At 42.2% G+C, this 24,822-nt stretch overlaps 1 protein-coding gene across 6 annotated transcripts in view; it reads right to left on the bottom strand.

Moving 5' to 3' along the window:
* Window positions 1-1,851: 1,851 nt before the first annotated feature.
* The window catches only part of CADM1 (cell adhesion molecule 1), a 370,159-nt gene continuing 347,188 nt past the window's right edge, over window positions 1,852-24,822 (bottom strand). For 4 of the 6 annotated variants that reach the window (XM_028514571.2, XM_028514566.2, XM_028514568.2 and 1 more), the window contains 2 exons: window positions 6,648-6,779; window positions 1,852-4,665 (listed from right to left, as the gene is read on the bottom strand). In XM_028514571.2, the coding sequence (XP_028370372.1) occupies window positions 4,547-4,665; window positions 6,648-6,779 (251 nt within the window). In that variant the 3' untranslated portion in view covers window positions 1,852-4,546. Of the gene's footprint in view, window positions 4,666-6,647; window positions 6,780-18,205; window positions 18,260-24,822 lie in introns of all 6 variants that reach the window. The other 2 variants (XM_028514565.2, XM_028514567.2) reach the window with 1 other exon arrangement.

The raw sequence follows: 24,822 nt of genomic DNA, 5'->3' as shown, positions 1-24,822 counted from the left end.
TCTCAAAATTCTCTGGAGGAAACAAGGACCATTTTCCCTCCCAGACCAAATGAAGGTCCAGGTACCTTATCTAGCTCCTGCTAACATAGCCTGCTCTGGTACCTTCTTATTTGCATACCCTGTGGAACTTACATGTGCCTCCTCAGTTCAATGAACTTCCTGGGTCTCTTGTCTGTAGGCTGCAGCTGAAACAGGCACTTGATGTTACAGCCAAGGGAAGAGGGTAGGGGACACTGAATGTATCGTGTAACACATGGCCTGGCATAGCTATGTTAATGAATGGTGACGAGAAAGGAGTCATTAGACATTCCTAAGGTTAGCTTCATGGGGATGTGGTGTGTCCACATGCCTGAATTTTCACAGTATGTGGTGGAGCAAGGACTGGAACCAGGCAGTCTCCTAGTGCACAGGCTTGAATTCGACCTTCGAGCATGTCTAGCAGCAGACTTTGCACAGCTGTGAGGAGTGAGTGCTGCCTGCTGCTCTCTGACCTCTCACAGAGGCTGGGAGAGGCTCCTGAAATCTTGACTCCTCTGCGTAGAATAGCCACAAGACTGATCCTGCCCCTCCATACCTCATCTGGGTTCCCTTTATGTTTCCCCTACAAATCAGAGCAATGCTGGGCCTATTGCCTTCTACACCAGTGACTCACATTCCCTGTTCAATAAGCTATCATTAGAGATCCATCTGGGGCACCATCTCCTCCAGAAAGCTGCCTTCACTCACTCCCCAGTCTTCACTGATTGCCCTTCTCCAAGAAATTCCCACAGCACCGTCTGGGTTCCTTAATCAGGTTTGCTGGGCCGCTGAGGCTAAGGGCCCTCTCCTGCTTTCCATGTGAGTGGAACTTACGTTCCTGTCAACCTCCAGGGACCACCTTACACTTCTCCGTGTTTCTCACAATGCTGGATAAACAGCAGGTGCTGCATATATGATTAGCTGATTTTTACAGACACAGGCAAGATACCAGGCCAGGATGGAACAGGCTGAAATGAGATACATGGTGGCTGGATTTTCTAGAGCTTACCTTTTCTTCCACTGCTGAGCTTTTTCCCTGCCCAACAGAGAAAAGGGAAGCTCAACCCCAGCTGGGTGAGCCGTGGGGAAGGGACGCTCCAGGGCTGCTTAGATATTATCTGTGCTTTTGTAAAGACCAGTTACCAGAAGGCTAGGTATTGCTCCCTTCGGCCTGCAAGGCAAGGAAGACGACAACAGACAGAATCCTGCAGGACACCCTGGCTGGGAAGTCTCAGCAGCCTAAACAGGAAGCGAGAATAGTCTTCCGTAGGTGGCTGAGTCAGTCCTCCACACAGCAAGTCTTCTTTTAGTTACAGGAGAGAGAACTTGAAATGAAGAAGGTGGAATGAATTGTTAAGACACGAAATCCCAAAGTAAGAGACAGGTGGAGCAGCCAACACAGGAAAGTTGGTGGGGGTGGCGAGTGAACAGAGGGGGAGAGGGCAGGAGCCGAATCCATGGGAGGGGCGTGTCCAGCTGGCCCACCACTGCATCTCACACACCTGCACAAATCGCTGAGTCCGTGCTGCCAAAGCACCTGGTGCACCTGGCCCACCTGGCCACTGAGAAGGGAGAAGAGAACAAGGATAGGAAGGATGAGTGGAGGAAGAGAGAAATCGGATCAAAGAAGCCCAGCCGGCAGCATTTCCCAGTACCTAGGGCTGTGCTCTGGGCCCTGCACAAGGTCCTGAGGAGGAAGCTGGGCCCGGGGCCCATCTCTTCTCTTGTGAGAGGCGTCCATAAAAAGTCCATAATGAGATTAAAGGATCACTTTGTAACATTAATTTTTTTATTAAGAAGACAGATATTTTATAGTACTTTTTTTCTTTTTTCTTTTTTTTTTTTGTAAAAATGGTATACATGAACCAATACAAAATGTGAATGGGAACATGTGGACATGGAGTTTCTTACACCGTAACATTGTTCATGTACACCTTAAAAACAGAACTGGCCTAAAGGGAAAAATAAGACGTCGGTGTGACTAAAGAACAAGCTTATTTGGCATCAATTATACATCCTTCATTATTTTATATTCCTTTAAAAAACACAAAAAACAAGTTTGTTCTTTCTTCACTCTAAAAAAAGTGATCAACCTGTACAAAGTAATACTCAACAATACATTTCAAACAGTGCACTGTATACTTAAGAAAAAATACATAAACCAATATACAACTAAAACCCATAATTTCCTGTTTTTGCTTTATTTTATTTTTTCCAATGTGTGGGGCCTACACTTCGCAATCTACCTGAGACGGAAAACACCAATCGAAACACATGAACCTGAGACAGGTCAACATTGTAAGCCATAAAGTTACATCAGGAACACCGCACTACTGTACACTTTTCAAAACAGAAAGATGGGAGGTCCCAAAAATGAGATGCCAATCCTGTGAGCAATGCTAGGTTTCATTTTTTTATTTTCCTAAAAAGAACAACAGAAAAAACCTGTCAACAACATGCTAAATGGTTTTCACCCTTTGATATGGTTATACTATGGTCAGAATGGGTGCTAAGGGCTCGGAATAGAGCTGCACATTATAAAATCCATTGAAAACGGGATGTTCGTTGTGGCTTTTTGTCTTGGTTAAGTGCCTTGGGACAGGAGAGGGAAAACAAAATGCTGCTCGTCATGGGTTTTCTTTCGCATACCAGTCCGTTCCCAAAAGGCCCCGTATTGCAAATGGTTCTATCAAAGGTTAAAATAAAGACGAAAAATAAACACGCTTTAAAAAAAAACCAAAGAGTTGACACTTTCTCCCTTAAATAAATCAGCATAAGTTTTCCACATAATGTAACAATAGTAAAAATGCACCTTGCAAAATCCAAAATTACTCACTGAAAACGTTATATAATATATATTTTTATATATATAGATCTATCTTTTTTGATGCCATCTTTCCATAGGGACTGTATTCTGGAGTCTGGAGCCTTACCAAAACATATGGTAAGAGTTTAGTTTTTTGTCCTTCAGGACTACTTCTAGATACCCTAGACGTACATTTCTTTAAAAAAAAATGTAAATAGTAACTTGACTCCTCTACCTTTTCCCAAGGTTCCCCATCTCAGATATGTTCACGGTGATGCATTTTAGTAGCGATGCACTATGGCTGCCGTCATGCGAGGATCAGTAATTTTTTGGCAGATGGTTCTTAAGGCTGAGGAAAGAGGCCAAGGCTAGTGTATGAAAGGTAAAAAGATAAAAACACTCACATTTGAGTTTTGATTAAGTAACTGAAAACCCCGACATGCTGTTTTTCCACCTCTGCTCTGACCTTTTGAGAACTGAGATTGACAGCAGACCAGTGTGAGAACAATACTGGCCCTTCTTTTGTACCTCCTGCCTTTGTTAAGCCAAATCTGAAGGAAGGAAAGTTTCATACGGATTTGAGTTGGAAATCCCAGCATGACAAATATCTGTAATATACAGTACATGCAGGCCACATCCTACTGCCTTCCTAACTAAGCACAAAGGAAAAAAAACTGTCCCATTCAGTCCTTTGCCCACCGCACAGACTTGCTTTTTCCTACAAATTAGTGAGAAGTAAGGCCGATTGGGAAAGGTGATGGAATCTTTTGGAACAGAAATAACCAGAGCAGAACTATCTTTCCCCCCTCCCTACTTCTCCTCCTGTGGCAACTCAAATTTGTCCACTTACGTAAAAGGAACAGCCCTCACTGTCGGGTCTGTTTAGGGCATTGAAAAAGGAGGAGCCCTTTCCACCCCAAACCTTTCTGGACAGCGTGGGGTATCTATACTGAGCCGTCTACAGATACAGAATAAAGACAGATTCAACCTCATTGTGACACACCTCACTTGCAGATAACCCTGTACAGTAATGTAGTTCCACAGCAAACAGAACATTTTCTGAATCACAGTCTAAGTTTCTAGTCTTCACTGCTCTAAGTATTTGAAACATGGGCAGCAGCAAAGAGTTCTCATTGTTCACCCAAATCTTTACAACAACAGAGAAGAATGCATTATGGATACACTAAATTCTGAACTATGAAATCTAAGCTGTGCTGGTTCTCCTTTCATGAAACTGAATTTTGAACAGAATGTAGTTATTTCAACAATGAACAAAAAAGTAAAAACAATAGCAAAATAAGGGGAAATAAGATTCTAAGGAATCCCAGCAGGCAAATTCCAAAATGGGAGATTTTGGAAAAAAAAAATCAAAATTTTTTGGGAAAAATATATGCACACAAAGAAAAAAAAAGGAACACAACAAACAAACAAAAAAACAAGGCACAGAATTTTCTGCAATCTATCCAAACTAAATCCAAGCAGCCAAGTTTGACTTGGTAGGACGAAATAAAAATTCAAAAACAAATAAACAATAAAAGAGGTGTCAAACAGCAGAGTGTACTTTTCAAAGAACATTTTTTTTATACAGCAAAGCCTTCCCAGTCTTGCACCTTTCCACCCATTCATAAAAAACACACGAATTTCTCGCAAGTTCCAATATCACTGTCTCTTTATCATCTAAATAGGGCCAGTTGGACACCTCATTGAAACAAAAAGGCTGATCTAGATGAAGTACTCTTTCTTTTCTTCGGAGTTGTTCTGTCCTCCTTCTGCATTGATTATAGCTGTGTCTGCGTCTGCTGCGTCATCGGCTCCTTTGGCTTCATGAGTGAAGTATGTACCTGAAAGATGAAGGGGTAAAGCACCGTGACTGTCTGATGGCCTCTGTGTAAAGTGGTACAGAGATGGCAACTTGCTTTATGGCCATCATCAGCCGAAGTGGTGTGCAGGCAGCAGAGGGGAAAAAACAATTGGAAGAAGAGAGCGAGGTGGGTGAGACAAATGGGGATCCGGGGGTTCCAAAGGCACCACTCCAACTGAACCGCTGCGATATAATTCAGCAAATGAGACATTAGAGCAGTGATTATGACCAGAGGATGTCAGCAGAGGAGGACGTGAGTGGGAGCTAAAAATGCAGAAAGCTGGAGAGCTGCTGACTAATGTATGAACAATAACGCATAAACAGGACCAATGACCAGATGTGTGCACGTACATGGTTAAGACCAAAGCAAAAAAGAGCAATTAGCCAATAAATGAATTAGGGCCCTAATGATGGTCTATTGTCACCTCAGGTCGTTTACGTGAACCTGGTCTCCTGTCCTCATGAATCATTACTCCTTACCCGTAAGTGAGAATGTGCTGGAATTTGCACAAGCATGTTTGATTTTCTTCTGCCTTCCGTTTCAGAGTGGGGTTCCAGGTGTAGAAGTAATTTGATATTATGACAGCTGTAATCAAGGCTTGGGGTCTGCCTTAAGCAACAAGTGATCCTCACAGTGTAACTCTAGTGGGACCCAAATTCATGGATTTGCTAATGGGCACAGTCACTTTACAATGACAATAGACAGAGCAGTTCAAAGTTGGTGACATTCTTATCACCAAGTCCCAACCATTTACATAAAGGAAGACAAGGACTGCACCTCAATATGATATACAGGTAGAGCTTACACTGTGTGTCATAATTGAATAACTCTCCTCCTACTACATGCTGTATTCTTGAAGACTCTGAAGTAAAGAAAGGATGATACTTTTGTTGTGTTTTCAGAGTGACAAATCTGAGAAGGCAGGCAGGCAGCGATCTCTGTGTCCCCTTTTCTCGGTGGAGTACCACACTGGCCCTCTGCCCCATGGCTCTCCACAGCTGTGCCCAGACCTCTGCCCTGCTCTCTGGCCTTACTCCCTGGCTCTGTCAAGCTCAACCCCAAGAGGTTGTGAGTCCTCAGCCAGTCTGCCTCCTGGGTGTGGGCGGAGGGTGAAGAAGGCAGAGCATGGAGTTCCCAAATGGTTTTACACCCGAAGGCTGGCACTTTGCATCCTAAGGGCAGTTGTCAATCACCTTGCACTTCCATTACTGTGTTTAAGGGACTGTCCCCAGACCCATGTTTTTTAAGCAGGCAGTGTTCATAGGAAGCTCTGCAAGGTCACTGCACAGTGCCTCAGAAAACAATTGAGAAAGACAAGGGCCAACAAAGAAAAAAAAGACTAAATTACCCGGAGGGGAGAAGGGGATCCGAGCAGCATGGGGCAGAGAGGAGAAGTGTTGGAAAAGATGATTGCCGGCCCAGATTGCACGGTTGGTAAGTGTGTGATTAATGGTAATTTAAATCAATTGCACTGATAATTTTAAAAATACATATTTATGTGGCTTTTAAAGCACATCAAGCCAATGCAATGGTCTAGCCGCTGTGACCCCCTTACCTGGAATTTGGGGCCAGGAGCAGAGCTAGTCTACCTGCTCCCCAGAAAGCAGTAGGTCACCCGTGTCCTCCTTCCATGTTTGTATAGGATTCACATACACCTTGTGCACCAGCCCCAACTCTGTGCTTTTTATTCTATCCTCGATGAAGGATTATTGAGTAACAATTTATAAAGCTTTATATAGAGAGAAAACCCCAATCAAGGAGTGCTTGCTACTACTCAGCTCTCATGGTCCTAATCAGCAGCTGCTAAAATTTCTACTTTTTTTTTCTCTCCCTGTTTCAGGAATCAAGAGGCTATTCGGCCACATAAACTAAACTGCCTATCAAGGGCAACCTTGTAAAGTCTGTGAATGCAGGGGCTGTGTTGACACGAGGCCTCCTGCCTGCCAAAACACCTTGCTTACCTTTATGTCTGGCAAAATAGCGCCCCAGAATGATGAGCAAGCACAGCATGGCGAACACCACCACGGCCACGACCCCGCCAATCACAGCATGATCCACTGCCCTTATCGAGCCTTCTTCACCTGCTCGAGAATCTGTTGAGATCAGAAGAAGAATAGGATGTAGAGTGCATCACGAGACACCAGAAGCCCTGCGCCACTGCCTCCAGGGACGGCGGGCTCCTTCTTTTTTAATGGAGTAGTCAGAGAGAACAATCTGGAGGTGGATCAAGTTACAGGAGCAAGCAGACTGACCTGTGCAGTGCTGAACTGATCCGTTCTCCCCACGGGCAATTTCACTGTAGGCAGCACTAAGGCATATGGAACAAGCTCAGGGAGCGGGGGTGGGGGGAGGGGGGGAGAAACAGAGTCCATCCCCGGTCCTGACTGGTCTTAGCATTCACTGTGTCTGTATCCAGCTGCAGGTTCTATTAAGGAGGCCAACCTTACTAGGGGTGCTTGGAAGGGCACATTTAGGCAGTAACAGGCTGTGAAGGGGCGGCCGGGCACCCAGTGACTTATTCTCTGCTAGGCACAGGCATAGAAAAAGTGAGGAGCTTCAAAGCCACAGCTGCCTAGAGATAAAACAAGGATTATGAGACTAAAGACAAGTGACATGCTTGCCACATTTAGGATGTATGAGGGAGTAAGCCTCAATCTAAAACCTAAAAACTCGTTTCAAAACAGACAGCAAGGAATAATTGTTCATTGCCACAGACGGTTTTTATTTTATTTATTTAACACTTCACAATGCAATTAATTTTCCTTTATAAGCATCACTCCCTCAGGATGTCTTCTTCTGACTGAGGAATGACATGTCTGGCTGGGGAACAACTCCAAAATGAACCCAGAATGAGCTATGGCAATGCAGAATGGATGTATGGCAGTGTAAACAATTTTAATTTAGGACTGTGGCTACATCACCCCTTGCTGAAATCCTAATGGCACCCAGGATTTATAATGTAGTAAAAAACAATTATTCTCCCGTTGATTAATACATTAACATTTTGGAGTGGAAGCTAAACCATTGTCTTTTTTTTTTATTGAGTCAAGTACGACACCTCCATTAAAATGATTTACTAGCTGTACCTTACAATTTAAGCACAGCAGCAACAGAAACGGTAAAAATCTTTTAACTTTACATGATTTGTGAAGTCATATGTGAAGGATTTACCATTTAAATCTTTCAGTACAAGAAGCACATGGCCTATAAATCTGTCCCCCTTGCAGTTGCTGGACGCCTAAGAGAAATGCATTTCACTAGGAAGACTGAGAGTGCAAATTCAAGTCAATTTTTAAGAAAGATTTATCTCTGTCTCTCTCCAAAGAACAGAGCAAATCTCTGAAGCCTCCACCTCTAATAATATTTGAAGTTTATCGATCAAGTGTACAGATCCGTGACAGCTAAAGGTAATGGTGCTCTTTTGAGCTGAAACCTGATACAACGCTTTCAGCAGGAGGGTGTGATTTACACTTTCTATTGATATTTCCAATTCTGCTCTGAGATTAAGTACTGAAAGATGTGGGGAAATAACTCCTGACTGAGGGGTCCATGGAAAGCACATTAATTAAAAGAATTTAAATTAAAAATTGAAGTATTTAAAGTGTTTCATTAAGTTACCTTTGAAAGGACTGAGAAAACCCCAATATCCAAACCCAAACAGAAACACCAAATTGGAAGCAGCCGCAGGCTGTAGGACCACAGGACAATGGGATTTTAATTGGAGACTGGAGACAGGGTTGGGGGCAGAGTGCACTGCAGACAATTAGCCTGCTCCGTGATGTGCGAGCCCCTCCAGCTACGTGTCTAATAAGCTCGACTTGAAACATGGTGGAGAGGAATCTCCCCCCTCGGCCCAGAGTGTTGCCTATTACAGATGCAACAGCCTCCATGTCTCAAAAGTCATTTCAACACAGCAGAACCAAGCCATGGAAACTTTTTCTTTGAGAGACAACAGAGCTTGTTGAAGGAGAGTACTCCCCTTGGGGTGCCCCTGGACTCGGGGTATCTACTGGAGGGTAGCATTTTACATACTGGAAACTCTTCCCCCAACTGCACAAATTCAAAATTGCTCACAGGGAGACAAATGCAACAGAAAAGCTAGCAAGTTGTGATTTCCTTAGGGAGCTGTCAAAGTAAGGGATTTTGTGGGAATGGGAATTAACTCATCTCCAATTGCCATGAACTTTAGGCCTATTGCAACACCAGGGTCTTCCAATCACCTCAACATCCTAGAACTGTGTGAGGAAAACACAGTGACATTAGCCATTGAGGAGAGGAGAATGTTAGGTATTAGAGGCAAGAGGTGAAAACAGATCCCATTCCAGGAAGACTGAGAACAGAGGGAGGCTTTGAGAAGCTGTCTCAGGCACAAGACCTAACCTGGAGAAAGGCACTCTCCTGTGCACTGTTAAAAGACTGCCTCTTCCATGCTTAGGCACAGGGACATTCTAGAAGTCTGAGAGGGGAAAGAGAAGGGCGGGGGGGGGAGGAAAAGAGAGAGAGAGGAGAGAGAAAGGGAAGGGGGTGGAGAGAGGGAGAGAAGCTCTGTGATGAAGAAAAACAAAAAACCTCATAGAGCAGTATCTGTGGGATTCATTTCTTTAGTCAAAACTATTCATTTGACTTTTGCTCCCCATGAACCTCACAGCTACAGATGCTCAGTGCTGTTTTTTCACTGCACTTTGCCCACATTAAATACCTGGGTTCTAGCTATTCTCCCCACCCTCAAGAACATATATATTTTAGACACTTGTTTAAATGGTAATCTCTCCTGCTATCTTGATACTTCGATTAGAAAGTTTACTACCACCAGTTAATCAACAAGATGCTTTCCTGCTTTCAATTACTGCAGATGGAAACAGAAAGTAAGTGATGTTTAATTTACAGAGACCCTGCAGGTTGTCAGTGCCTCTCCACTTCCTCCTGGGCCGCCCCATCCCGCTGAGCTGCTGGAGGGATACAAAGAGCTGTAAGGGCTCTCCAGCACTGGTATCATCTAGGTGTCCCTGTGAAGAGCAGCGCTGTTTCCAGACTCATCTCACTCTTTTGTTCCCGTGTGTGGGATGGGGGGAGTTTCCATGGAGCTATTGATTCGCCCCAGTTGGTGGAAGATCAGGGTAAAAGCTGGTTATCTGTTCCTGTGGGCTGGTGTCTGGCTCATGGTATGAAGTGGCAGCCCACAGTTACTGAAAGAGGCACTGAGCTAACGGGGTAGGACACAAACTGGAAGCTGAAGGAAACACGACCACCAAAAGGAGCATGGCTCTGATAAGGTCCGCCAGAGGCTTGGCCTCTCCTGTTCCGCTCCCAAAGCAAGAACTCTGGCTGGTCCTTGAGAAATTACTTCTAAATGAAAAACTGGGCATGTCTATGACTTTCACCATCATCCAAGTCCTGTTCCTGTTGGGGTGCAGACCCTTTCATTCAGGTCCCAGAACCTCTCCTGGAATGTCCTCTCCAGATTTCTGGCTCCTTTTCTCAATAAGAGCAAGAAGTAAACTAAAGAGGCAGACTCTCCAACTGCCCAGCTTCTACACAGAAAAATAAACATGCTTCATAAAACACCAGCTCCTCAGGCAAATGGACATCTCCTCAGTTTGGAGGTAATGTTTTCTTGTTCTGTAACAGCCTACAATTGTTTCTCTCACTTAGGAATAAGTGTAAGAGCACTCATACTTCTGGGACTAAGATTTGCCCCATTATCCTGAAGAGTAAAGTTATGTTTATGCTTGTGGCATAAATGTTGTTCCAGCCTGAAGAACCAAGCATGTTTGGGTGACCCTGGCAAACTGCAGTGAAGAATTCCATCAAATCATTTCATGTGTGACCTCAAGCACCTTAGGCCTAGTCCCTGCATGAGTCAGATTTTTTGTACTTTGTAAATGCCGAGAAGTGTTCATGCCAGCTTGTAGTTGTGGCTCAGCCCTCCCTGCCTGTACTGTCTCATCCTGCAGCCATGTTCATGGCTCTACGTGTGACACGAGTCTCCGTAGGGACGGATCAGTCATGGACTGCTTAGTACCCGTGAGTTAGCTTTTCGATCGGCAAAAAGCTGGAAGATTTGGCTCCAGGTGAGCATTTACACGCTGCTTGTAGAATATTAAGTTGACTACTACAGCATGGGTCATAGCTTCAACCCCTGGGTTCACGTGAGCATCACAGAAACTGCAAGGACAAAACCATTTTAAAGAAACTCTCAAGAGGGGTGGCCCAAACTGCTCGGACTTCTTTACCTTGGCAGGTAACCTGGCTCCATCCATCTCTCATGGGCACTATGAGGGGGGGTTCTAAATAGGGCCAGACGATAAAATTGGCTGCTAGTGGACCAGCAGTCTCTTCCCCTCCCGGCAGGGGACTCCCCTCTCTCTCTCTGCCGGCTTTCAGTGCTCAGATTACTTGCTAGTCATCCTCAATGCAGTGCCCTGCAGCTGCGCAGCCTGTTAGAACAGGGTTCTGCAACAGATCCGGTTTCTATGGCTACTATACCACCTGGCAGGGACAGCATAACACACACTGCCATGTGAGCACCTTAATCATGGATCTGTCATAAGATTAGGAGCCTCTGCCACCAAAGGCAGGGGTCCATGGAGAGCCGCCAGTATATCCTGGACAAGCTCCTGGTCGATAGGGACATTAGCAGGAAGTCACTGAGCAGAATGCTCACTGTGGCTGCAGTCTGAGGCCAGTCTCATACAGTAATTAATATACAGTACAACAGACGGCAGAGGGCATGACAACCACCTTCTGCTGGCCTTCTTTCACATGTCCAAACAGTCCTGGCTCAGGCTGTAAGGTGTATTTAAAAAATTGGGGAGAGTTAGATACTCCCCTTAAAGGCTCATATGTATTCTTTCATGGGTTACAAACTACCTTAGGCCTCATCTTAAAAACTAGTAATATGGGGAGGTTCTAATGACGTCAGTCCTACTTCTATTTATGGAACAATTCAGATGCTCTACTTTCTGCAGTTTCATCATCTATGGATCATTGGAGAAGAGTTAGAACTGTTATACTTTGCAACAGTTCTGTCACATGGTTTATTTAGTTTTAGTCTCTTGCCTGCTCTTAAGTCTTGCTGGACAGGTTGGTTTAATAAAAAACTCTTAGAAACAGAGCTTAGAATGGCAATACTGCCCCCAGCCTCCTAGGGCTGCAGGGAGGGATGAGTCTATCTCAGGAGCAGCTTAATGATCGTGATGTCGCTTGCTGCTTCTTGCTAGGAAGAAAAAAAGTCTGAAAGTGGGTCTTCCAAATCTGAGGCAAAAACAAAATCTGACCTCAAAGACAAAATAAAACAAACCAAAAAACCTAGCACCATCTCAATAACATAGCTACTCATTCTCACCGCCTATTGTAGTGCCCATCATGGCAACAAAAATAAGTGTGCATTTTAAAAAGCACAACTTTATTACTGAAGGGGAACAAACTGAATGGCATACGCTGACAAAATGCCACATTATTTGCTAATCCTAATATGTTATTCTTCTTTAAGATTTGCTTTTCTCAGCAGCAATTCAATTATAGATGCTACAAATCCTTCTGACATTTAATTCCCTCTTGTCAGAGAGTAGTAAATGTATACAGTACATGCACGGCTTTCCCATTAAGATGTTAATATATATTGGAGCACACTAGCCTCTATGCAGTGTGCCCTTTCTTTCCTGTCTTTAGAAAGTGAAAGGGAAGGAATAAATATAAGGCAAGAAAATCATGAGGACTCCTACAGTGTCCTGGGCTTCTGCACTCCCCTTCAGTGGCATTTCATTATTGCAATGGAACTGCAGCTACACTACCATTTTAAAGGAACTATGTTGAGCTACTTGAAGGAAAACTGCAGTCAGCATTATCATCCTGACATGCAGAGCTCAGTATGTGTTCATTTAAATTAGAAGTACTGCACACAGGCTCTGGCTGTACATTGCTGTACTCAGTGAGCAGAATTTGGGGCTCTCACAGCCTTTTACTGCCTACATCATCCTCCAGAAATGGGACCAGAGAGAAGATGCAGGAAGACTGAATACCTAAGCTCCTGTGGGGCCCGTGGGAAAGTACACTGGACTTGCCATCAGATCTGCAGTAGAAGCTGGACTTCACTGTTGTCTGCGACTTCAGGCAGGTCACCCAGCTACTCTGAGCCATTGAGCACAATCATACATTTCCACAGGGTTGTTTTGGGAGGTCAACATATTGCTGAATATGAAAGTCCCTCTCTGGCCCAGTCTGGCATATCACTGGTACTCTGGAAGTGTTTGTCAAATTTAAATGTTACAGTAAAGCCTAAGGAGGGCTTCATTCCAGTTCTTATCACTGACTCAAGGCAAATACTCATCAGCTCTTTGGGGTTAAGGGTTGTACTGCACACTCAGCATTGTTCTGATGTTGAGATGCCCCATAAACACTTGCTGAGTTGAGGAGACTGAGTCCTTTCTTATGCAGAATGCCCCAGTGTGACTGATGGCCTACCTGTCCCACCTGTGATCAAGGCTGCAGGCCTGGTGGCTGAAGGCCACCTAGTCCAAGTTATAATTCAAATGTACCATTTCAGCATCAGGATATTAAATACTTGTCAGCTAAATATAAGGACAACTGGTGTTTTTCTAACTTTGATTTTTCTTTGCTTCAAAAGCAGAAGACTGATGGATTTACATGGACTTAGTCATGTTTAACCAACAGTGGAAATGACTTGATGCAGCAGGATGTGATCCTCCTGAGACCCTCAGCATTACCAGCGAGACCAAATGGCACCCTCAGGAGTCCCTCCTGTCTACATCACAGTAACAAGGGCTTAAAAGGGTGATGCTTTTCCATTTTAAGCATTAGGGAGCACTGAAGATGGTACCAGAATTTCCCTTAAAGGAGTACACATCTGATGAAGAGGACAGGGTTGTAAAGTATTTCCAAGCACACACTTCCCACTAGAGTATCTCTCTAGGAAAGGTGCTCAGTGGACCTCAGGCATTTGGGGGTGTGATGATGGATTAATGAATATGGTGGAATCACCCCAAAGCAGTGTCCAACCTGCAGAACTAGAATTCACATTTTTCTTTGTATCCTGCCAAGTTTTTGAGGAAAATTTCCTATATGATGGTCTTCTTCCTCCCTATGGGGGAAACAGCAGCATGTTGGATTATGGGAAGATCAGCAATACAATAAAGTTCAAAGTCACATTGCAAGAAGATCATGGACATGCTGGCATGGACCCAATATGACTTGTCAGCTAGTCCCTGGTACTAAATAAAATTTTAAAATAAGGAAATCTACGTTTAACCTCCATGACCCAACACATTCCCATGGCACTCAGAACCATCTCAGTGAGAAACTAATCCCATGATTTAGGTGAGTCAGGAGAACAATGGCACAGAAAACATCCAAGTAGAACTTAAGGTGCTGTTTGAAGGGAAAAGCTTGATTTAATGCTGGAAGAGATCTATCCAGGTCGGTTAGCTCATGACTCTACACCTGAGGGGCTCTGGAGAGCTCGCATTTCCCTCCTCATTCCCTGGGTGCACAGGCTGAATTGAAAAGGGTCCAAGAAGAAAAGAATTTCCAAGACCCCAGAGCAAAGGAAGTCTAGGTTTCACTGGGGAAGAAAAACCACTTTAAACCAAAGCCTCTATCTCCAATAGAGGCAGGAAGACCCATAGGTTCAAATTCTGACTATCTCTTGAGTAAATCATTTGATCTCTGGAGCCCTAGTTCCCTCATTTGTAAACTGAGACAAACAACCCTTCCTTCCTTAACAATCTCATAGGGCTTTCACAAAAATCTTCCCATGCCTGGCTCATTCTCTCATCCATTGGTCTTTCTGTACGAACAGCTTCCCTGGTGAGCTTTTCTAAACTAGCCTCCAGCTCTTCCCAGCCCATCACTCTCATTTTACCCAGTTTTTTTTTTTTACACAGCATTTGTCACTGTCCAACATTGCCTTGTGTCCTGAGCCTGTCTCCCCCCTACCAGAATGTAACTATGCAAGAGCAGGGGCCTGGCATGTGAAATCTACGGCAGCTCTAACAATTGTGCTGCGTGAACGAAGATCGAACAGGGTCATTAATATGTGTGAGAGAGCTTTCCAAGCCGTAAATACTACATGAATATGAGTAAAGAATACTACACTTTACATTTACAGGTCATTCCTTGAACAGGTCTGCAGAGAGCCAAGCCCAGCTGGCTTTATGTTGTTTTACCATCCCCATCATTATTAGTCTACCAGAGAAATGAAACAGCCTATTCGCCAAATCTGAGCCACATGTTAGGTGGCAGTTAGTTAAGAGAAGAGTCCCTCAAAATGCTCTGTCTACTGACAGCTTCTCACAGGCACTGAGACCACTCACAATAACTAAAGGGTCATATATCCCACCTGGAACTGGTCATCTGGATCCAAACACCTTTGAGTTCTTCTGTTATTTCAATTCAGGCTCTATGGTTAGCCCATGTTTTCTTTGGAATCCACTTAAGGCACCAGAATTGGCTCACCAGGCTGGATTCTTCCTCAACACCTGGCATGGGGTTTCAAAGCCATTTAGAGTTTGCCCTCACCCCCATACTTTCCTATGGAGTGTGAGGGAGACATTGTACGATTTTCCCAGATTACTTTCTTGTTTGTAGGGCAAGGGTTGAGAACATTTTTTGGAGAAGCATGAGGGCTCTGGAATTTCTTGTCCGTGCCTTTGCTTCAAAAGCAGAAGACCGATGGATCATTTCGATTGTGCCAGAGGGCCAGTCCCTGGCACACGGTGTACTTAACACCGCACTCCACTGAACAGTCCCTGAGGCCCTTCCATTACTGAGGCAGTTGGAGACTTTTTTTTAAAGTTTAAAATAAAATAGAAGGATAAATATGCTTAAAGCTATTCTATTCCACATGGGTGGCAATAACCACCAGCTGTCACCAGGAAACAGCAGATGTAATTGATAAAACAATTCAAAACTCTCGTGGATCTATCATCAATAAAGTTACCACCCAAAAAGTAAATGAAAGGGTTTAAAGTCAAACGGGATAAGCTCCCCAGGCCTACCGATAATTAAATCACTGAACTCCACACAAGCCTAATTTCTAATGCAGATTAAAGAGAAGGATCAGCTGGGCAACTTGCTTTGCTGGGTGAGGATGGAGCACCATATGCTGCCTATGAAATTGTCTTTAGCTGAGGTAGCAGTGGTGAATGGTGGGTGGGGAGGGAGAAATGGGGGTGAGTAGAAGACAGACTATCATTATTTTGAAGGCAATGCAGAATATAACATTTATTCATAATAAGGATGAAATCTCCACCTAGAGAGAACAAGAATGAATGGTAATATTGTTCATTATCACACTTTAGCATTAAATGTGCAACACCTACTCTAATTTATCGATGGACTGTTTAAGATAGGTGTTAACCTGTTTGTCTTGTATTATAATTGAATTCAGTCTCTAGGCTACAGGAATTTGAGAAGTTCATCCTTTTTCAATCAATATGCTCCCCTTCAGTGACCCATTTCAAGACAGCTTCATAAAAAATAATGTATTTTGTTTTAATAAATTTAAACACTATGACAGCTGCTCAATTTTTATTGGTTGTTTTTCCCCCTTCAGATGTGTCTTTGCTGCTGAGGGAAGTCAAGCACACAATCAATAGTAATTGATTAATCAGCATCCCCTTTGAACAAAGGTGCTAATCAGTTTTTGATTAGTTCATCAAACCAGATGCAGAGGCAGCCCGGCCCCAACCTGACAGATCATCAGTGTTCGACAAGACTTATGGTTCCTGAGCGATATGTGACTGCAGCGCTCCTAGAGGGCAACGGGGAGGGGGACAGCGTAATTATTAATTTAGCCGAATTATGATGAACACAAACAGTTGTTGGTTTATTGCTCCTGACTTAGGGGTGATTGATAGACTGCATCATGGCTGCATCTGACTTGGTACAGAGCTGAGAGACCCAGAGTATTTCTTAATTGATGATGCTGGAGGAAGGGGTGGATGGCTGATTTCATTCCATTTTCCTAAAGGAGAAAAATTACTTCCGCATATCTGAGTGATCCTCGTGTGGCTAATTTGCCAAGAGGAATCGGTCCCAATGAGAACTGAGCCCTGTCTTAGGATCCTTGAAAGGATCCAGTTGCCATGGCCACTGTGTCAGAGTGGTTTTATTTAGGGTCAGGATCAGGACAGAGAACAGAGATTATTTATGCTTGGCATTACATTCTATGCAGGGAGAAGGACTTGTCTACTCTTATAAGAAAATTGGGCTAATGTTTTTGCAGTTTCCCCAAATACACCACAAAAAAGAGACAAAAATGAAACCTTTTCTTGGTGGGCTGGCTATCCTTCCAATCTTCTATTTATTTATCTATGTACAGTCATTGGGGCTTAGAATTCACTTATTCATTCAAATACCAACTGTGTGCTTACTATGCAACAGGCATACAGCAGTGAACAAAACTAGTATGTCTTCCTGGAACTTCCACACCAGAAGATCCTACAGCTAAGCTCAAACTACATAACATGCTACATGCTACATAACAGAAAAATAAAGGCATCCCTGGGGTTTGACAGAAGCATATAGTAGGCAATGAATCAGCTGCATGTACAAACATTGGGTGGTAGGTACTATCTTACTCTCTCACTGGGTAAGATCTGTATTTAATAGTTAACCTCAACAACCAACTATTCAAGGGAGCTGTGATGAAATAATATTCAAGGAGGGACAATATGGAACCCTTCTTTCCAACAGACTGGAGTAAACATCTATAATCCTATGTCTTAGTTTCTCCATCACAGTGATGAAGAGGGGGCCTTCTTTATTAATTTATTAAGAAGTGACCAATCAACATGTGTAAGAAGCTATGGCTGGCTGGCAGTGAAGCTCTGCAACATCACGGGAGCTCACATAATTGTTTAGCTCTGAGCATTTAACCCTCCCCTGCCCCTTTAGGATATGCTTCTTATTCTGGATTAGTAACACCTAAATCCTGGAATCAAGCATGAAACCTACTTTTGCAAGAGCTCAGTGTGCTGTGAAAAAGGTCTGAGGTGGATAATTAGTTTACATCATGGTGTGTGACAAAACAATCGCCTCCCTTCCTTCCTTCCTTCCCCTCTCCTCCCCCCACTCCTAAGATTACTATGGCTTGGCTTTTCTAGTCTACCTAACAGCAGTGAATGGTCAATATGGGGTTTTTTTAAAATAAAGATCTTGTATCATAATCCAACATCCTTAAATTGCTTTATAATGAACGCAACAAAATTTATCCTGAACCATTATATACCCAGAACATAAAATTCTATTAAGCCACTGAATAGAGTGGCTTTTCTGCAATCCCAAAGATGATTTGACCCCTGCTACATATAATCCACTACCACAGGGAAGAGAGGTGGGCAGGGAGGAAGAGAGTGTTAATAAAAATTTATTTTTCTTTAGTGTCAAAATTCACAATTGCTAATCAGTTGCTCAACAAACCAAATGGCCATTCTGTAGAAGTGGACAGAGCACCCACAGGTTGGACACTGCAGTGCCTTACCTAATGACTAGCCCTTACCTGAGAGGTCCTCACTGTCCAGTTCTTCTGCGGAATTGGGCAACTGAGTAAGGCCTTACAAGTAAAAACAAATCGTTTTTCTTTTCATTCCTCAAGGGACATAAACAAAACACTTAAGAACTGAGGATGAATTTCTTAAAAACATGAGCCAAATCTCTTGCTATCTCTTTCTTTTTTGGATAGCTTGAATGTATTAAGATGTAAGTACATTTCTCCAATCATTGAATTTTGTTATTGATACACAATCAAGGCAGAAAGATTCCTCAGTCTCCACTTTCAAAGCACATGAAACATGAAGGCGAATGTTTAAAAGCACTCATTCATAACAGCATGCAAAAAAGAAAAATAAAGCCTGATTGTTAGCTGTTGATGCTCTGATATCTCTCTTAAATACAAATATACTTAGGTGTTACGTAGTTTGATTTCACATCTTAGTGTAAATGGAAATCCTTGCCAATATTGATAAATACAGTTTATGATCAATTTATGAGGATCTTGTACCACTCGTTTCAACATGGTGCAGCATCTGCCAGCTGCAGATTGCAGGTTATGCCTTCCCCAGAAAAATCTGATTTGCAAAATGAATTTTGAAAAAAGAAAATTTCAAAAATCAGAGGTATTCCTAAAAAACAAAACCCTCAAAGCTGAAAAAGCAGTTAGGTCAGGAGACAATCGAGTGGGGGTTTGACGTGCCCATACCCCAGCCCCCACCAGTGCTGGCCCGCCCTGGTCTGAACTAAAAGAGGTAAAGAAAAAAGTGGAGGAAGAATGGGGGCTCAGCTAGGAGACAGGTTCTATTTCCCCACGCTTTGTTTATTAAACACCACAGAATGTGGGGCAATCAAGGGGGCCTTTCCTTGTGCTTTGATGTTCTGCCCCAAGTCCTGCCAGACTGCTCCACGTGCTCTAATTCACATAATTCACTAATATTTCTCTAATGGGATTTGTCGCTTTTGAAGACATTTGTGGACCTATTAAACTGCAAGGTCTTTGAAGACAGGGAACATCATGTTTAATTTTTCATCTTTCCCTACTCTTATAGCCAAGCACAAAGTATATGCTGAGTATGTATGTACTGTATTAATGATTTGGGAGCAACACTCAGTGAACTACTAACCAGAGCATAAAAGCAACCAAAACAAATGCTCTGGAAACAAGCAATGCCAAACTGATTGTACTGTTTTAAAAAATACCCAAATTAACAGAAACACTATGTAGAAGTGGTCAGTAAAAGCTTGGATTTTGTAAGCTGTTTTATAAACAAGCCAAGTGAATATTGTAGCCTGGTTGGTGCTGTGAAAGGGAATGATCATATCATCAGCTCTTGAAGATTTCCATCAAGAACTGTGGATGCCAGTATTTAAGGGCAGGCACCAATTACAAATGGAACGATTTTGAATCCATGAGTGTTTCCAAACTTTGGATTTAGGTAACTAAAGGGAAAGCAGTGAGTAATGTAATGAATTACAGAAGTAACTGAGTAGGGATGCTATGCATTTGTTCTGAAATTTGATTGGCCGAAAGTGTTTCTATTTCTAATGCACTTTATTCATTGTATAAAGACTGATGAATGCAATTATTTGAATAATTGTTATAAATGGGCAACATAAAGTACTTCTCTGTAGTTAATTATGAATTCTCAGATGGCTAATCCCTCACCTCTACGTGGCCCAATGAATATCAAAGCATTCTACATACGTGCTTGGCGCCCAATGAACCATATTAAACAAGGATGTTTCAAGTAGGCAGCATTACTGCTCAAGGTTTGTTTCCTTGGAGAGGGCATTAGAAAGCTAATTTAAAAAAATAAAAACAAATATGTTTATGAAATATCACTGATATGCAGTTCTCCATTAAAAAGCAACTGACAGTTGATACATACCTCATAAAGATAAAACTGTCATTTTTAATAACATAAACTTGAAAATATACCAAGTCATCTGGAATCTACTGCTCAGATTTCATCTGAAAGTAGGAAGCCATTTACGTTAGTGGCGTTAAATTTGTTTTTGCACTGCCATTGTATTTTATGAATCTAGAATCCATAGTGCTCTGCAATGGTTGGATCATTTCTGAATAAATATAATTAGGAAGAATTTACTGAAGCACAGAGGTACAAGTGACAACACGCAAAATTTACCTCCTAGAACTACTTTGACTTAGGTAGTTTTCTTCCCTGTGAAAAATTATACACCTCTCATTTTCTCAAAGAAGAAGACAAAGATGCATTTTATAAAGCAGAAAACATTCTTCAAAAGGAATCTTCACAACTTACTAAGTAGGAAAGCACTTCTTGGGGTTTCTTTTAAATTTCCACATCAGCTATTGGAAATCCTTTTGTCACTTCTAATTAAAATGTATTCAACAAATTTCTTTAAATGTTGTTAAACAAATGAAAATTTACTTTTGGTCCATATGGGATTTTTTTCCAGCAATTAATAAAGTCCTAAGCCACACACACGATAATTGACTGTATGCACTACTAGTTGTCTTTTCTGCAGAGACCCCTATCTGGCTGCTTCACGTGCTCTACATAACGTGCTGCAGAGACAGCCTCTTCAGACAGCGCTTCTGCAGTTGTTACTCCTCCTCTGTGGCAGAGATCACTGGCTTCTAAAAGTGCTGTGATTTTAAACCGGGTTAAGGAAAACCTCAAAAATTAGAAACAGTCAGAGATTCTAGAGATATTTAAATAGGTTCAAAGTCAAGGGCAAGTAAAATCTGAATGTCTGTGGGGTCAGTTCATCGGGGTTTCTTTTATCTCCTCTTTTTTAAATGAAAATTTCAAAGAGAATGATCAAATAAAACCTCTAGGAAACAAAAACTTAGCCCACTGGCCTGGTACCATTCCCATTATGAAAAAGTAGGAGATGGTCTCTCTCTTACCTAAACGGCATACATCTGATCACTTGGCCATATTATGGAAACTGTTACTTCCATCACCAGCCATGAGATTTCAGAAGCCCCCGGTAGTTTTAATCTAAATGCTCGGTCATCCTGTTCTTTCTGCTTTGTCAGCTTTTGTGGAGTTTTTGCCTTCTTCCCATCAGCAGAAATTTGGTTCACGCAGTTAAACAGTAGCACATTGTTTCCAAACTGCGTTATCAGGGCTGACACGCAATCTTCAGGTCCTGCAGCCATTCGTAACCCTCTGTAGCTTTGTGCTGGAGTAGGACACACAATGCCTGCAGTCCCTTGACTGAATGGCGGCCTTTGAATGCCACTGTTGTGTACTCAGAGAGAGAGATGTGCATAGAGGTACATACACAGATGGTGGACATAGAGGTTGTAATAATGCGCACTGCTGGCTATTTTTCTTTAAAATGGGCTTCAGAATTTTCCAATCGAGTAGAAAGTAAGATAAGAATTTCATGTGCTTTTAGAATTCTACCATGGCTTGTACTGCTTTTAAAATAACTCAGGGAAACGGAGATTCATAGGGTAGTTACCTAAGGGCAGTGGACTAGGATATAAACATTTTGAAACCACAAATGAAAGTGAAAAGTTATTTCAGAGTGTATCCAAGTTTGAGTCTTCCCACAATTACGTACTGAGTTAAAAACTATTTAAATACTCATTTGGAAGATCTAAATTCATGAGATCATCAGCGTCTAATGTATCAAGAGGTGGAAAGCAAAAGGACAGTTAGATTTAAAAATAATAAAACAGGAGAGGGAAAGTGGGGCAGGGAGGAAGAAAGAAAGAAAGGAAGAGAGGGTGAGAAGGAGAGGGAGAGAAGGGAAGGAGGAAGAGAGAGGGGGAGAGAGAGAGAGAGAGAGAGAGAGAGAGAGAGAGAGAGAGAGAGAGGGTGCTGTAACTCAGAGGAAGCCAGCTGACTGCAGTGCAGCAAAAGCACAAGCACTATTCCAGACCATGGACATGCTGTCACCCAAAACCTCACACAGGGGAGTTGGGTGGGGAATGGGAGAGGGGACACACAGGGTAGAAAAAGAACAAGGCACAAGACACTTACAGAGAAGCGTCTACATTTGAACAAACAAATAAGAACCATCACACGCACTCACACATCAATAACCATAATACCTACACCACCCATGCTTTAAGTCACTCATGCATTTCTGCCATCAAGTTCAGACCGGGTGGTACCAGGATTTGGCAGAGTGGTTTTTGCATTACTCAACATGCACATATAACACAGGACTCTTCCTGACCAGGCCTTAAGGATGAGCTCCAAAAATACAAATGCTCAAGATCCTTATTCAAAGAAAATCCCTTCAGTCAACCTAGTCTACAAATTCCATCTTACACTCATATTTATCTTTACCATCAATTAGGTCCTTAAAAACACACTGTGGCTGATTATTGTTTGGTTTCTTTTTGGAGAAAATCCATTTGATTTTGATTCATGCCCATGCACTTCTAACCTTCCAATACATGCTTATTATTCCAATCAGATATTGGTAAGAACAAATGGTCAACATACATAAACAACTGGTATACTTCATACATACTCTAGCAACACAAGCTTGAATAAAATATTTTAATGAGTCTTCAAAGGAAAAGCTTTCTGTAATTTTTTTCCTTTTTATAAAAGAGAAACACAGAAGGAAATCCAGTATAAAGACAAGTAAAATTGTCACAACTGGATAGCCTAACATGTCTTGTCATTTAAGTTGCTGAGTTATCAAAGCACACTTTTTATGCCAGATCTCCGTAATGAACATTGCAAGATTACTCGCAAGTGAATCTAAGTCAAATGGTTGCTGCACCAAAGAAGCTGGGTTTTAGCCATAATTCACTCAAATAAAATCAGTTCTCTATCTGTATGCCTTTGGAAATCTGATCCCCGTTTTGTAATTTCTACTGTACCCCTATTACTGTTTCTCTCCTGACAACTGACCCGGAATTCTTTTACCCTTCTGTTAAGGAAAATTCAAAATGTTAGTTTGGCTCTCATTAAAGCTCTTTGCTATGGGGTGGAGAGTATGCTATTTAAAACAGTGGTTGGACCCCTTTGGGAGGACAACTCTGAGGATTTTAGACAAGTTGGAGAATGTATTCATAAATGTATTATATAGGGATCAACCTGTGTTATCATTTCTATCCACTTGCTGTTAAGGAATCATATATATGATTAAAATCCATCTCTCATATATATTCTTCTTTTTTCTCCCCAAGTTTCTTGGCTTTAGATGTAGTTCTCAGGCAATGTCGGTCAGTAACATTCTACTGAGGTATCAGCGGTTTAAATACTGTTCCTCAACTAATTAAGACAGTGATTGCTGCTCACAGTACACAGACATCTGTTTCCTGCCGACCAGGGCTATGAAATCCTATTCCAAGTGTCTCTTTATTAGGGCACACAAGGAGGTCCCCTCTACTTTGTCTCTCCAGAGAGCAAGACCTGATAAAAAATGGGGTCCTAAAAATAGGAATGGCCCGGAAGTAAACTTCTCATTTTTTAGGTCAGGGGACATATTTCCTACTTTGAACACCAGCCTAGCTCCCAGGCCTACCTCCATTAGAGTCACATAAGTATGTGGATTGTATTGAAGGCACCTAGAAAACAGAACTCTGGAGTCTTAAGAGATAGATGATCAATATTTCTTCAAAGATCTCACAGAATTCAGGAATCTTATGGTTACATTTGACCCTGAAGTTAATTATAGGAAGCTCAGAACTTAAAGCATCTTGAAAAGAATAGAACAAAATCTCTTGAACTATGTTGAAATAGCCTTAAAGCTCTGAGAATAATCAATAAAAGTCAGGAAGTGCTCAATTAATGATGAAACCTACAAATAACTAAGCTTAATGGAGTGCAATGCCTGAAATGTAACAAGCACTATGGGGCATTAACCTTAGAAAGGGAAGTTTTATACCTAATTGATTTCTCATGATTGTCAGTGTATTTGGCCCTTTAACTTATTTTATGAACTTTTCCCTTTGTGCAAATGGCAGGAAAGGGCAGGGTGAGCTAGGAATGGGGTGGGGAGGGCCTATAGTGCTCCATACCTAAGTTTGTTTTGCTTTCTCAGAATTCCTCATCAGCAAGTCCAAATGTGGGAGTGATCAGCCAAGCATCAAGGCCTGACCTTTAAGGCCAGCTCAAATGGGACAGGTTTTGCTTAGGGGTTTCTAATGGATAAATCCTCAAATGTAGGCCTATTTAAGGAAGCCAGTCTGTGCTGGGAAGAGCAGTTTCTCTAAAAGTTGAATGAACAGTAGAGGGTTGGCTGATCACCTCTTGTCATTTAAATGATAGATTTCAACCCTGTACAACATGCAAAGTGATTTAGGCAGGCCTTTTACCAAATAATTCCCTTGGATTCAATGATTAAAATTCAGCCCATTTTTAAAAAACTAATGTATCTGTCTCTGAGCATGATATCAGCACAGTTAGATTTGAGATTATTTAAGTAATAATGTAATCTATGGATGAAACATGATCCTAATTTTCTGACTGGAGAGTCATAAGAAGTTAATAGACTTATTCCAACCTAGTCAGTCTTTGGTGGACTTGGGGAAAGGATTTCTCCATGCCCCATTCTGAGCTTTACTCTGTTTTTATCACCTTTTGGTTAAAATCTTAACTAACTCTTTAATATTTTTCCTACAAGATACCCACACACAAATGATTTCTTAAGCCCCAGTTTATG

This window comes from Phyllostomus discolor, chromosome 6 (assembly GCF_004126475.2).
Source record: "Phyllostomus discolor isolate MPI-MPIP mPhyDis1 chromosome 6, mPhyDis1.pri.v3, whole genome shotgun sequence".
Classification (NCBI taxonomy): domain Eukaryota; kingdom Metazoa; phylum Chordata; class Mammalia; order Chiroptera; family Phyllostomidae; genus Phyllostomus; species Phyllostomus discolor.
The sequence above is the reverse complement of the archived record's forward strand: the minus strand, read 5'-3'. Positions and strand labels throughout refer to the sequence as shown.